The sequence below is a fragment of the Sylvia atricapilla genome, chromosome 1, assembly GCF_009819655.1.
Source record: "Sylvia atricapilla isolate bSylAtr1 chromosome 1, bSylAtr1.pri, whole genome shotgun sequence".
Lineage (NCBI taxonomy): Eukaryota > Metazoa > Chordata > Aves > Passeriformes > Sylviidae > Sylvia > Sylvia atricapilla.
In genome coordinates this window covers 52,304,392-52,319,914 of record NC_089140.1, presented here as the reverse complement: position 1 = coordinate 52,319,914, position 15,523 = coordinate 52,304,392, and the positions used below count along the sequence as shown (strand labels likewise).

General features: G+C 41.2%; 1 protein-coding gene across 1 annotated transcript in view; it reads right to left on the bottom strand.

The window, feature by feature from the left end:
* EGFR (epidermal growth factor receptor) overlaps positions 1 to 15,523 on the bottom strand; it is a 161,496-nt gene that overhangs the window by 45,856 nt on the left and 100,117 nt on the right. Inside the window, exons 2-4 of the mRNA XM_066322696.1 lie at positions 3,325 to 3,476; positions 1,690 to 1,876; positions 886 to 1,020 (exon numbers count right to left, since the gene is read on the bottom strand). Coding sequence (XP_066178793.1) covers positions 886 to 1,020; positions 1,690 to 1,876; positions 3,325 to 3,405 — 403 coding nt within the window. The 5' untranslated portion in view covers positions 3,406 to 3,476. The remainder of the gene's footprint in view (positions 1 to 885; positions 1,021 to 1,689; positions 1,877 to 3,324; positions 3,477 to 15,523) is intronic.

Sequence of the window (15,523 nt, the reverse complement as noted above, 5' to 3'; positions counted from 1 at the left end):
CTTGTCCAAGAGCTGATTGATTTGGTGTGGGACCAAAGAGCTTTTTTTTTTTTAGTTGAAAAGTTAAAGGTTAACATTTCTGTGGTGTTCAGAGTGAAACTCCTGTGCTGACATGTATAGTTTGCAACTCCTTGATTACGCCAGGCCTCCGTAGAAAAATAAGTTTACACAGAAGTTGGCTATTAACTCTCAAGCAATTATGCAACTGGAAGAAGATAAAGAAAATATGTTTTCCTGCCAATTTATTGTGCCAGTAATGAAATGCTCAGAAATGAAAATAAACCCTCCATTCTGTGAAATGACTGGGGATTTTACGAGGGACTCAAAAGGCTGAAGGATTAGCCTGAGCTCGCTCTAAGCAGATGCTGTACAAACTTTCATATATCCCCTCATCTCCCTGTTGATATGAAGTGTCAGATTTATCTACCTGTTTATTACTACTTTTGCCAGGGTAATCTGTGCAGCCCAAACCAGAATTTTACGGGATTCAACTTGGGCCTTAGCTCTAAAAAACTTAAAGTAACTCCATGAAACTACCCATATGGTTTTTCTAGACCAGAACCTTACATTGTAAACAGAACATTGCTGGAAAGCAAATGAATGCACATTTTTCTGAGCTGTCTTTCTGAGCTGAGCACATATGCAGGGTACTGTCTTAAACCAATAGGAACATTCCCAAGAAGTTTGCTGAGCTATGAGTTAAGGACCTAACCATCATGAAAAATTGTATCTTAGGCCAATGGTACAGAAATTAATGCAATTCTCTTGGAACAGGACTTGGTGGCCTTTGTTAGAAATTGTTGGACCAGGAACCCACTGCATGAAAGGTGGGATGTTCATTTTACTCTCTGAAATGGAGGGGAATTTTGGTAAGTTAATACTCACAAGAAGACAAGTTGCTTGCAAATTCAAGCACTGTGGGAGGCTTCTTGCTTGTGTCAATGATGTCATTCCAAAGAACAGTGTCCATGTTGCACAGTTTGGGGTTGTTGCTGATTTTAACACCTCCATTGAGAATTTCTGTCACAGAAACAAAAAAAATTCCTAAGTGAAGGAAATCCATAATTTGCCCCAGAGACATCCCCAATTTGCCCCAGAGACATCCTCAAAATGTCTCTGATCTAAAGGAAGAGAAATAAGTTACATCTTCCTCCATCTCAATCATGTGACCCTGACAGAAAGGAACAATCTGCAGGGCATCAGCACTCCTGACAGTGTAACTAACACCAGGATCAGACTGACCGTTTCTGGAGAGTCAGTTTTCTTGGATGCCATGAAGATGCCACTATGTGTAGTTTTCTGCCTGGTGCCACCTCCAGGGCCCACCGTGCTCAGCAGAGTAGGCACTGCTGGAGTGCATAGCCAGAGACATATATTATCAGTTCCCACAGGGATCTAACAGAAAATATTGATATGTATGCACTGGAATCAAATAATACAAAATAACAAATGGATGCTTCCTTGCCAGTTTTGGGAAGAAAGATGAATCTTGATGAATTTTCTTTGTCTTTTGTAGAAGACTGGCTAGCAGGAAAGCAATTAGAAAATGACATTCAGATCCTTGCTTTTAAAGTGGGGTTTCATGGCATATGACTTTGGGAGGCAATCTCCAATAGATCTTGACACCAATAAGCTGACAGTTGAAGCTGGCTTTGGAGGTGCCTCCACTTCACTGTGCCCGTGTCTCACCTGAAAGCCGCTTCATTGGAAGCTGTCGGAGCCCCTGGGTTTTATTCATGTGGTAGTTGGATAAAACTGCCAGGGCGTAAGAGTTGTCATACAGCACATTGCCTCGGATGATCTGGAGGTTTTCAAGGGGAATGACATCCACCATGTTAAGTGCTATGAGCACATAGCCTGCAACCTCCTGTATTGACTGAGAGAACAGAAGAAACAAGGTGCTTAATCCATAGTATTCTTCAGTAACTGCTTTCCTCCTCCCACTCCTCCAATCCACCATCTTTCAATTTTAAGGAATGACAGACCACTTAGTCTGATTAAAAAGAAATAAATCTAAGAAGAAAAAAGGGCAATATGAAAAACTTTGGGGTCAAAAACAGGGGGTCATTCCAAAGGTCCAGCATATCCCTGTTTTGTCCCCAAGTAAGGGTGAGTGGAGCTGACTATGGGATGCAGGAGAAAAGGGCCAGCATGCATGAAATGGCAAGTGTGATGTTTCCCATAAACACTTGCCTAGCCTTCAACAACTGGCAGCACACAGATGCCACCTGATTCAGGTTTTTCATTGTCTCTTCTGTGCCCTTTCCCTTGCTCATCAGAGGGGAAGACTAGGCAACCTTCTCTTTTTTAAATAACATATATCTTTACAGGACAAAAAGACAAGTGAGGTACTGTTCCTGCATATGGGTTAATTCCTATATCACACGGTGAAATGTATGGATTTCTATCCCCCACAAAAATCACTACAAGTGAAAATCCTTCAGACTGCTTAGGATATTTTCCTTTTCTATGAAGACTACCAGACTACCAATTTTCAAGACACTCATTACGTTCCTCGGAACTCTGAGATCTGTGATTAGGTTGTGTTTGGGAAAGAAGAATGGCAATAGCGTCATATTTGTAACCTGTATGTTGAAATCACAGATATTTTTTATTTTACTTGTTACTTGCTGGTGGAGAACCTGGAGGTCCCCATGTCAGCCACGGCTCCTCCCCATGCCATGGCTGCATTTTAATATCCATCCTGTTCCCTCCCTCCTCAGCTTGCCTTAATTTGCCCATGAACTTGTGCACAAAACAAATGTTGAGATGGGAGTAGCCCATGTGTCAATCACAGGGGATTATCTTGAAGATCACTTCAAGAATCCATGTGGGAAGTTATTGCACAGGACTTGCCTACCTGCTGAGGGTGTGAGCACTTCAGGCTGGAGAGGCACTCACCACCACAGCAGGGGAAGTGATCACAGTTTGGAGGGCAGTGAAAAGGCCTCCACACTTCAAAATCTGCCACTCTCTTTGTGCTTTGCTTTGCCCAACAGCGCACAAAGCCTTTTGCTCTCTGAGAAGTGAGGTAACAGGTAAGCACATAATTCTAATTACAAATAAGAAGAAACCCATCTGCAGGGCACCCAGCACAGTCCAGCAAGTGCTTGAAAAGCTATTTCTTAAAGTATCTGATTTGTATAGTAGGGTTGAGCACATCCTGCAGCCTACTGGTATGCTTAGACTGTAGGCTGCGATTCCTCTGACATTAACTATCTATGTTTTTGGATCAACACAGAATTTTATCAGCAGCTGATCCTTTTGCACTTAAAAAACAGATCTGTTGTAGTAGAGAAGGCCCCATTGGCCATGAACACTAACCTTCAGGAAAGAGAGGTCACGATTGTGCTCCACATATGTAATCTCCAGGTTGCTGAGTACCACCTCGCAATTGTTGTACATCCTCTGCAGGCTGGTGAAATGGTCTTCCACATGCCCCAGTTGTGTCAGCTTGTTATTTGTCCCTTGACAAACTGTGGAGGAAAGGAGAAAGCTCCATGAAGGAAAAAAAGAATGACTACAGGGCAAAGACTTGTTGCTCACTTATCTTTAAAAGCACCACAGTAAGTTAAGCATGAGCTTCATAAGAAACAAGAATATTATCTGTTATGACTTTAATGCCAATACTGTAGGAAGTATGCAGTGTTTCCCAGGAACAGAGATGTATCAGAATTCAGAGTTAGAATAACCCTTCATCACTTTCTGTTATAGAAAAACTTCAACATGAGGCTTTTGTACGTAGTTTGCACTAAGTTTTCTGTATCACAGGCATAACTCAGTTTCTGAGGAGAGGACATGGAAACAGTTTCACCAGACACTACTGAAACTGGCATGCTGCCAGGTACCACCACCAAAGGTGATTTCCCTGAGGACCTATTTTACATTAATTTCAGCAGCATTGGTTCTCCTTGTAAGCTTAGAGAGAGGAAGGGGGGCTTCCTGAAGCTAAAAGCTTCTCTAAAGCTACAAATTCTGGTTTTAAGGTCTAACCCAACTTCCAGGGCTTACACATCTTTTGCCACTCTGGGAATATGACATATTCAGAAGATTTTCAGGCATATTCACCTTTGGCACTCAAATCCACTTATGCCTGGTGGGGAAAGAAGAGGTGTCACATAGAGCACCACTGAGATTCCAAAAATTTATAACAGCACAATGGAAAAATTAATCCTCTCCTGAAATTACAATACTCTGCTTTATTAAACCTAGAGGAACTGAAAAAAGTTATCACCATTGTATTTGTTTACAATGAATGAGCAAAATGCAAAATTGCTCTGAAGAAAAACACCAGACACAATCCTCAAAAATTCTGTACTCATGCAGTCATTCTCTGGGCTATCCCTACAGGGGTCAAATGAACACATCTCTCAGTTATGGAAATATAGAACAAGGCAGAATGATACAGAAGGCAATGTTGTAAAAAATTTCACAACCCCTTCCAGGGGCTCCTTCAGCTCTGCTTTGCTCTTCAGTGGGAGCAAAAGGAGGCCGTTATCTCATTGTTTGTATAATGCAACCCCAGCCTGACTGCAGAGTTTTTCATAATGCATCAAAAGAATTGTATTCTTTTAACTTGGAGAAATGAATACACGGAACAATACTTTTGTAGAGCCATAATTCATAGAAGCACCAATCACAAACTGGGGTGGCTGCAAAGCAAGTGACAAAGACTCTTGACAAAGCTGGAAATATGTTTCAGTTCTAGTAACAAAAGATACCACCTGTTGAAGATTTACTGAACAACTAATGTTTTATTAGTAGGAAACACAACGTAATGACAGTGATAAAAGCACACTTACCAATCATCAAAACTATTCACTGAACATGTGAACACTGTACATTCAGTACAATCATCAGGATTAGGAGTTACAGTGATAACAGATGAAATACTTTGGACCACGTTTAAAGCAAGGCTGGTTTACTGACATTCCTCAGTTATTTCTTATTATACATCTAGATAAACATTACAGTGTTTGGAATCACAGTGGCAACTACTTGTAATTGGGAACACTGTGATGGGCTGTGAGTACATCATCTAAGCTGCTTGCCCCTTTTTATGTATTTTGAATTTCTGAATTTCTTAACCTTTGCTTTAGAAATTCTAAGTAGGACTTTCTGTTTCAGCTTCTGTTCCATTTTTAAACTTAACTGTTGCATTGTGTTCACACTTCAAGTCTGTATTTGCTGTCTGCTTCAAGTACAAGGACCATAAATTATCAGGGTCACAGGCAGGTTTTTATTCTGTGGAGTGGTCACATTTTGAAAGTTAGAAATACTGGCATACGGCTAGTCTGCTCTGGAAAATGTGTTGTTGTTGGGGACAAGGATGAAGACTCTTTGAGTCAAGGAGTCATCCCAGAGGGCACCTTGAATTTTAAGCAAAGTTATCCTACATAGCCAAGGAAAAAAGAGTAATAATAGATTCTCAGAGTGCTCAAAACCTCCGCTTGCATGCTCCGTTTAGGCATCTCATATCTGATCTTTAGAGCAGTGTGATTTTGGAAAGCACTCCAACACAATGTAGGAGCAGGTGCAGTTTAGACTGCTCACAGAAATTAAAACATATTTTAAATATTTCTATTTAAATTATAATTAAAATATATACTATAGATATTAATATATATATTTTAAAATACGTATTTTAAAACAGCAGACGCATCGTGCTGTGGTCTTCAGGGTCCACAAATGATCTAATGCAGTCGTTGCATCTCTGTGGTTACCAGAAAAGAACTGTCTTGATATTCAAGATAGGCCTAATGCAAAAAGCTGCAGTGTTTACGCTGCACCTGAACCAAAGGATGGCTGGAAGGAGAAGCTTTCTCTGCTGGCATCCTCCTGGCCACCTGCGCTCTTGATCGACTCTATGCAGCTTGGTACTGGTCAGATCATACAACAAAACAGCCCAGCTTGCTGAAACAATCCCTAAGACAAAATGCACTCATGTTAATGCGCATCTCTTAGGATCAGACAAATGTTGGAGCTCTCAGCTTGGGTCAGCTGAAAGGCAGACTTTTTCTCTGCTTACTAGGTCAAGGCTGAGACGGCAGTCAGAGGGCATGGTTACTCTTGCATTTCTCCCTCTCCCTCTCCCATGGGACCTCTCAGGGAACCATGCCAAAGAGTCTATCCAAGCTACAAATAATATAGGACAATAAATAAATAGTTGGACAGAGGGTATTTTTAGCTCAGAAAAGCTCACTGATTTGGTTCACCATGGTGCTCCATGCATTGGAAACAGCTCAGAGGACAGCAAGGAGGCCGAAGCAAATAGTCAAGAGAAGGAGCTTCCCTTCTTGTGAAGCTGCAGAGCGAAACCCAGACATAACAAGCACTGGAAAGGCTTCAGCTTGGTCCCCCAGGACCTACTTTTTTCCTCTGTACTGTAAGCAGAGAGCATTTTGATGGCTCTCTATCAAAGAAGTCTTAAGCTACATGCAAAACCACTTGTCATCTCATCACATCATCCAGTAAACAGTAGCTGTAGATGAGATGCTACTATCTGGAGAGTGGAAGAAAAAAGGCAGCTTTTGTTAAGAAATCAACATTATGTGGCTGTAGGGGCATCAGTCAGAACATCACAGTAGAGCTTTCTCCCTCATGCACATTTTCGTTTGCGTTAAGAGATACAAGGGATCTAAGTACACCCACAGAGTGAACTTCATCGCACCAGTATTTACCAAATGAGAACCTGGGTCATAAGCAGTATATGCTGAGCAAATAAAACCCAAATCAGGCAAAACAAGGTAAATCCCTGCAGTAGCATTATTGAACTCAGGCAAAGACGCAAAATAATTTTCCAACTAGAAGATTAGAAAATAAAACAGCTTGCTTGTATCTGATGAGTAACATAATTCCTGCAATTTCTTTGCTTATGGAAACTGTGTTCAAAAAGATACACGTTATAATTATCTGTATATAATATCACAGTGTGAATGCCACTCTGGCCAGAGGCTAAGGCACAGACAATGAGGTGCTTGCCTTGCTCTGCAGAGTTTTAAGTAGGATGTGCATGCTTGAGTGGATGGATTTATTATGATTTAACCTCTATTGAACTCAACCTATTTGCCCTCTAAAGGACAGATTCTGATGCCACATAAAATACATCCATTACATAATTTTGTTTCAATGTGTAGCAAGTCAGCACTATCCAAGTTTAGGAGTCAGTGGTGGGCATGAACACTTGAAAGTGCTGCTGGAAGCTATGATAGCATGTACCACATAATATATGTTCTGTGTGGACACTTACACATTTTAGCTAAAGAGGAGAGTAAAACATTCAGGGTGAGAACATCCCTGACCACTGGAAAAAAGCCAGGATCCAGAACTGAACTTCAGGGCAAGGGCTGATCCATGAAAGATGAAAGCATTGCTTTTATCTGTGATGCTAATAAAACAAAAACACAACCAGTCTGGAAAGTTTTGACACAGAGGGCACATCCCAAGAGGCTGCTGTCTGTGGCAGTGCTGAGAGCAGGGCTGCACGCTGAGAGTGCAGGGTTCTCCTACCCCAGGGTGATCTCCTGGACGCCTAGTGCCCCAGCCACCACTCCTGTGACATGGGAGCTGCCCAGAATTCTGTGGGGCAGCATAATTGGATTACCACCAAGAAGCATTTAAATTCTATGTGATACAGATTTTAGTCCAGATGCTGCAATTTCTAAATGCCAAAGTGATGTTGATCTTGAATCAGCTGCAGCGTGACGTCAACAGACAGCCTAACAAAAATTTAGATATTACTGAAACGACCCAAATGTCAGGTGCTGTAATGTAAGGAGGTGTAAGGCAGTAGCAATCAAAGGGCTCAGGAAAGAGACACACTATACTAACAAATGCAAACTCATTGAATTTTGTGCTTATGGAAAGTGCAAGGTTGGGCTGTCCTGGCAACGAAAACCTTCTGTGTGCCTACAGGCATGCTTGTTTGTCCCCTTCTCTGCCTCAAACTTAGACTTACAGGAGTATTTCTACGTGATGCAAACTGGTTCACCCTCTGCAACTCTTTGCTCCTTGGCTACTTTTTTCTTGTGCAGCCTGAAGTAGTAGTGTGAAACCAAAGCATTTCCTAAATGGCATTTTTTTCCTAAGTGATGGTAGGGAGACAGAGAGAATCTGTACAGCTGTAATGCTAAGCAACAATATTTTCCCAAATCCATACAAGCTCAGATTAAACAAAGTGGTCCTTGCAGCAATTGCACTGATGCAAGTAAAGTCTGTTTTCACCTTTTCTCCAGAAAAATCTTTGATTACTGAAGTCCCAAGCCTGTCACGCATATTTGCCCCAGACCTGAGAAAAACCCCAGAGAATGCTTTGAAACCAAATTATCACCGATCCCCAAATCATCCTGTTTCTATCCATGCTTAGCCTGTGTTAGTCTCCCTGCAGCTCTGATAGACACATCAAAATAGTAACTCACAAAGGCAATTTCAGAGATATGCAAGTCCATTTCCATGCTTCATATGTCACGTATAACTATATATGCCCTGGTATGACAAATTTATATACTTTTGCATGTTTTCTAGCCATTACTGACAATAACACAAAACTTGTAGATAAGGGATATTTGTTTAATCTCACAATGCAGTTATACATGTTCCTCTCTCCTCACTCATTAGCAGCAACTTCACTTTTGATTGTTTTCAGGTACTTCATGGAAGAGCAGTACCTTGCTGGGTGCTTGGTTGGGATACAAAGCTGACACTGAATGCCTAGGGAGATAATGCTACTGGGTGTGCTATCATCAGTGCTGTCCGCACACAATACACCTTTATCAGAGTGTGGGAGAGAAAACCTTTCAAGTGAACTGGAATAACTTCATAGGAAATACTGTTCAATTTGTGTCCGTATGAGCAATCACAGCATCCCAACCCTAGCCCCTTGTATCCCCTGGGTCCCTTCTGCACAACACAGAGGGGATCCTGGCCGTGCCCTGCACCTCTGTGATCTTCCCTGGGGGAAAAATTATTTCCCCTTTATGAGGACCTTCATCTAATGGGCCCTCAGAAATTAAATGAAGATGCTGGTCATTCAAGCATAAATATGAACATCAACTCTAAGGGCAGGTCCTCTGTATCAGGTATTTTTTTAACCAGCTTTAAAGCATACCCTTACAGCTATCAAATGGATCCACATAACCTCCAGTGAAAATCAACAAAGTGCAGCTTACTTACTTTTGATCAAATGATCAAAATAATGATATTTAAACATAAAATGAACTACTAGAACAGACAGGACATTTGTCATCATGACTAACCTATTAGAAAGAGAAAGAACCATGCAATGCTTTCCCTAAAGAAAACAGTATATGAAATACCTGAGGTTATAATAATAAAGTGACATTACATTTTTTGTAATCAATCACTTAAATAGAAATATTTCTTATATTCACAAGTTCCTCAACTCTAGCGAGGGAAGGGATGGAGAAAATTCAGTATTGCTGGGTTGAGTGTGTTTAACACAGAGTAAGAATTTCAAGAGGAAAACAAAATCTGCTGCAGTGTGCCATGGGAAGTTATGAAAAGGAAAGCTAGGAAACAGGTGAGGAGTGCAAACAGTGGTTACATGCTGGCACATGTTTTCCCTTGAGAACAGTGCTTGCAAACACATACAATGCCTAAAAAGTCCAGTTTGAGCTTAATGACAGCAACATTTGGGCACTGGAAATTCTTCTGCAAAAGATAATGATTTTTGCACATATCCAAATACTTTAATTTAAAACACTGTGAAAAACAACCTCATGTGGCTTTAGTAAGTTGTTGCTCAAATAGTGTGGTTTAGAGTAATGCAGTTGCTGAGATTAATTCCAACTTTTAGACACTTTGGGACCAAAACAATGACAGAGCTCTTAAAAATACTTAGATGGAAACTTCAATTGCAAAAATTACCAAAACTAACACTCTAGTGGAAAAAAAGAATATGCCTTGAGGGAAAGCTTTTTCAGATGGTTTCTTGTTTCTATTTACTTGACAAAAAAACCCTTTTCCAGATAAATGTAATTTTAGGTTTCCCTTCCTAAGTCAAATTAGGAGTGGAGACCTGCCCTGTCAAAAGACACATCCTAAATTGCAAAGGATGGAGGCATCATGATAGATGGTCTGATTGCCGATGAGTGCCTTTGCCCAAAAGAACAAATAATCACATATAAATCAGCTGGCTCCTAGATGAAGACCTCACTAAAGTCACAGTATTTCTGACAAGGGATTCAACTTTATTAATTCCCCAGGGTGCTTTCTTTCCCTCCCCAATATAATTCACTAATATTTCTATTTTTCTTCCTTGTTGCCATTATTTAATTCTGCATGTATGTTTATTAATCCTCCAGAGATTAAGGCCAGACTGGGATGTGCTAAAACCAGTCTTTCCACTGGTTTCAATGTGAACTGGATAGGGGATTAAATTCTTCTCTTGCCGAAGCTGGTATTAATTTGGAGCAAGTACATGGACAAAATGGAATAGCCCAGATTTAAGCTTTGCCCTCTGAATGTCTTAGGATAATACTGTGGCTGATATGGATATTTTCTGTAAATACCAGCAAAATTTCAAAGAAATAGGAATTATCACCTTACAGTTTTCTACAGTTTGGGGGAAAGTTGATTTCCAAAGGTGAGTAATAGGAATTTTGAAAGGGTGTATTTCCACTGAGGTACTGAAAGATAACCTGAGTTTAGCTCAGTTTTCTTCACATGGTTTTGTCAATGATCTCTAAGAAGACTTCAAATCACTGGTGAGGATTTCTGCAGATGACACAAGCATTGCTGGAGTTCTAAATAACAAAGAGGGACAGATGACCTGCACAGGCTAGTTTGTATAATTTAGGAAAATAAGCTCCCTGAACAACATTACATGCACAATAGCCAAAGGCAAGGTGTTACATCAAGGACTGCAGAACACATAGTAGACAGAAAATGAGGTCCTGGAATGCAATTGCCCTGGAAAAGACTTGGGAACAATATGAGGTGACCAGAGAGAGAAACCAGGGTCCCCTGGGTCCATCAGTGACAAAATGCTGAAGGAAGGGAGGCAGACTCTGGCATTAATCCTTGGTGGAGCCCTGGCATGCCCAGAGGGTGGTGGCCTCTGCACTGGAGGGCTCTCCTCTCCCTGCAAAGCAGGTGCCACCTCGGGCAGCTCCCATTCCCAATGCTACCAGGATGCTCCCCTCAGGCTTCAGCCCTTCTCCAAGCTACATTTCAGCCCACGTCCCTGACACATGGCCAGTGACTAGCGCCCTAGATTTTGCCTTGACTTTTGCAGGGTGAATGATGGCTGGAAAGTCAAGCTGCCCAAGATGTCCTCCCCAGTAGCTGGGGTGCTGCTGTTGGGTTGTTCTTCCCACTGGCACCCTCTGGTGAGGCTGCTACAAAGGTAACTAAGACCTTGCATGGGGCTTTCTCTTTTGAGCTATTGCTCAAGGTCAAAAGGCCATGTCTATTGCAAGTGCAGTCACTAGTGAACTTAAAAAATGAGTTGCTTCTACAATCTGTTAGTGAGGAAAAACCAAGAATAAGAGAACTTCATATTGTTCAGCCACGATGCACAAGTCTGCACACACATATACACCAAGATAATGAACAGTTTATAAATATTAGATGCAAGACCTAACAAATTTTGTGCAGAAAACCACAGAGGTACCTTCCTCCATTTTTTAACCATATTTATAGAAACTCAAGCCATACTGACTGTGCTATGTGAAGTCAGCATGGACTCTGAGATCCCCCCAAGAAATTTTTCCATGTGAGCCCAATGGAGCAGGCTCACATTTTCTACAAATATATCAATATCAGGATGGGAAAAGTGATGAGTTCATGCCCTAGCTTGCCCTTTCTAGACTCACTATTCCCTACACACAGCAGAGCAAATGAAGCTGGATGCAAAATGGGGCTCTTCAAGACAAAATGCCAACTGCAGCTTAGACATCTAAGTACAACACAGGGAAATACCACTGACTGCTATGGAAAGGAACGAGACTTTAGGAACCACTGAGGAGGAAATTAAGAAGTGGGGATAAGACGGACACTGCACGTGCCTGTGTTTTAGAACAGTGATCTTCATGCTGTATGAAATCCACATACTGACCAAAGTAAGTTTGTCTTGCACTGTACTGTGTGTACCCAAACAAGACCATGCAAAGGGCAATAGACTCTGGTGTCAGTCCCAGCAGCTCTGTGCGCTCCAGTGGCTTGTTTTCCCCAAGGATGGGCCTACCAAGTAGCACAGACCCTGGCTAAAAGTCCGTGGCTACAGTCCTTCCACCCTCCAGCTTCATACACCAGCACAGCTACTATATTCATTGCAAAAAAACCCAAAAGTGTGCATCCACTGAGCAGAGCTCTAGAGTGTGAGAAGGACTGTCACACAGCTCCATTCATGTGAAATTCAGGCCCTGGAAAACAGGTCAGAGAAATTAAATGGTTCTCCTGGTGAAGTTTGTATTACTGTGTTGCTGCAAGTGGTGTAAGAAGTCTGCATAGACCACAGCAGCAAGCAGCCAAGAGACCTCCAACAATGGGTATGGCTCACCAAGCCTTGAGTCTGGTGGGTGACACATGTCTGGCAGGGCTGTAGTGCCTCAAGATTTACACCAAAATATTTGGGAAAACAAGTGGATGACAATGGATAAATAAGCCTGTGTTCCATGGTCTAAAAAACTCTACATTCTTCATTATTCTTTGTTCTGGAAATATCTATGAAGCAGCAGGATTTTATAGCACAGCAAAAAGAAACTGAAGATGTGTGGCCATGAAAATATGAGATCAGTTGCTAGTTACATCAGCACTGAGTTGTTTAAAATTGTTTCAAACTGAGTTAACTTGAGAAACGAGAGTTAAAGGCATTAAACTATGCTGTGAACATTTAAGCATGTGGAATTTCTTGAGACACTGCAATTGCATATTTCAATTTGTGCCTTCCAATGAAAAAAGTCACATTTTTATTTATTTATATTAAATCGAGTCTTACGTTGAAGTAAGCTCTGGTTCTCATGCACATATTTCTGAATCCCCTGAGGTGTAAATTTTATATGAGAACTCATGCATGGCTGTTAGGGGTTAGGTTTGTTCCTTTTTTACTCTGAAGAATTTTTTCCCCATAAGTTACCCCATAAGGAAATTAAGTGTTGGATACTTAAGACTATTTAACAAAAAACAAAGAGGTGGCCAAAACTTGGAGCGGGGATAACGCAAGTTTTGGGGCAGGTAAAGGACAGAGCTTGAGGCAGCTGGGCACTCTGTTTTTTTGGTGTTCGGGGAGAGAGAATGGCTGGATTGCTGCCTGCTGCGGAGGAGTTCACTGTCACTGGAGGGGTCCAGTCCTGGGGAAACTACCATCATCTGCTCATCCTGGAATTCTGAGCTTCTCTGCCGCCCTGTGAGAGCTGGGCCAGCCCTGCCCCACCAGCACTGCTCCTCTTGCTGTGGTGTGATGCTGCACACCCCTGCCCTGCCAAAACACCCTGCCCCTGCCTGCCGGGATATCCAGCCCAGGACTTTCCACTGTTCCAGCTTGGTGCCCTGAGGATCCTGCAGAGGTACCAAGACTAAACTGCCCTGGGTTTTTGTGAAGCAAAAGCCCTTGAGGTTCTTTATACTGTTTTTCTTATTAAAGCTGTAGTTGTTGTGTTTGTTTGCTTTGTTATACATACTAGTAAAGAACTGCTATTTCTATTCCAAAATCTTTTGCCTAAAAGCCTCTTGCAAATTTTTAATTGGAAAAAGGAGGAGGGGGAGGTGGTTTACATTCTTCATTCCAAGGGAAACTCCAGCTTTCCCTGGCAGATACCTGTCTTCCCAAGCAAAGACACTGGCTCAAAAAGGACAAGAGAAAACACAGCTGATTCCAAGTAGAGCAGTAAGAGCTTGCTATTACAAATACACATCCTTATTTTTTTCACTAATAAATACATGATTACACATACACACACACACATATACATATATATATATATATATGTATCTCTTCCAGATAAGCAAACAGACATCTCTGGAGATGCAATGTATGTAGAGTACTGCTGAAACACAACAGCAACCTTGAACCACACTTGCCCACTGCCATGATAACCCCACCTATTTCTGTGTGTGGTTCTGCCCACTGAGGACATGGGAAGTGCTGCCAGCACACACAGTGAATGCTGCATCGAGCCTCAGGGCCTGCACAACTGCATCAGTCCCAACACTTCCTCCCAGACTGGTCTACAGTAAGTTCCAGCCTCCTATGGAGTCAAACTGGAAAGCTACAGAAAGATCTATTCCTCAAAGTTCTCTACGGGACATCTTATCCCTTAAGAATGAGGTCACCTTCTCGAGCTAGACTAAAACACGACTAAAACTGCAGACAGGGCTAAGATAAACAGTATTTACTGCTTCAAACAATAAGAGGTACTGTTAAGTTACTACTGTAGCAAACGTCCTGTCAAGTGACTACAAAGAACAAATGAAGCTGATAAAAAGCTTTGAAAGTTTGTTTTCAACGACTGTGCATTCATGGGAATAAATGCTAACAATTACTCTAGGGCTTCCAACAAAATTTGGATATTTGTGCATGTTGACAAGCAAGCAAGTTAATACATGCTGCTGGGTTTGAAGAGCCTCTGATTTAAGTTTGAAAGGCGTAGCAGAAGAGCATATTAGATGTAAATGAGGATCATCTTCTGATCTTCATTTAAGCCTTGACTAAAACTCAGTGGAAAGACTGCTATTGAAACTAATGGGATCTGAATCAAGCACTTATTTCACTTAATTTAACTGTGTGAGATTTAATAAATGAGATAAATAGACTTTCTACCACCCTTTATTCTGGAAAGAGGAGAATTACAATTACATTTTAAAAAGCCCAGCTAAAAAGCCACAAAATTATTTAACAGCACCTGGATAAGTTCTGAAGATGAAGAACAATTTATCTTCAAAAATCTGGGAAGAAAAAACATTGAATTTAGTCGTTGTTACTATAAATGTTGCATGTTATAGCAAGTGGACAGCTTTTAGAGCTGGTCTTATTTAGCAAGAGGGAATCTCAGTCACATTTAATGCCAGAGTTCAGTTTGTGAAGACATGTAAACAAGTTTGAACACTTGTATTTGAAATGCATGATTACAGTGTACGATTACAGTTTCATGCTGTTCGAACTCCGAAGAAGTTCCATATCTGTCTCATGATTTGCAAGGTTCCTTCTTCACATCCTTTCATCGTTTTCAGCAGAGCAAATGCTGCATGGCTTAGTATGGAGCCCAGAAAATCTGCAATCTGAACTTCAGAAGTATAATGCAATACTGGATAAAGCTTTGCTAACACTCTTAGACTTCTATGATCATAATGTTCATTCATGCAGGTCACAGAGAAAAAACTTCTGAAATTTGTTTGTTTGCTTGTGGTTTTTTTAAAATTTTTATTGTATTTGAAAATACTAATAAAACCAATACTGAAAATGGGTAGGTGAAACCTTTTTCCCATGAAAGAACAAAACCTCACGTTTATCAAAAGGTTGTGCCTTTTATTGACCTGTGTGTCTTTTTAGGTCATATTATTATTT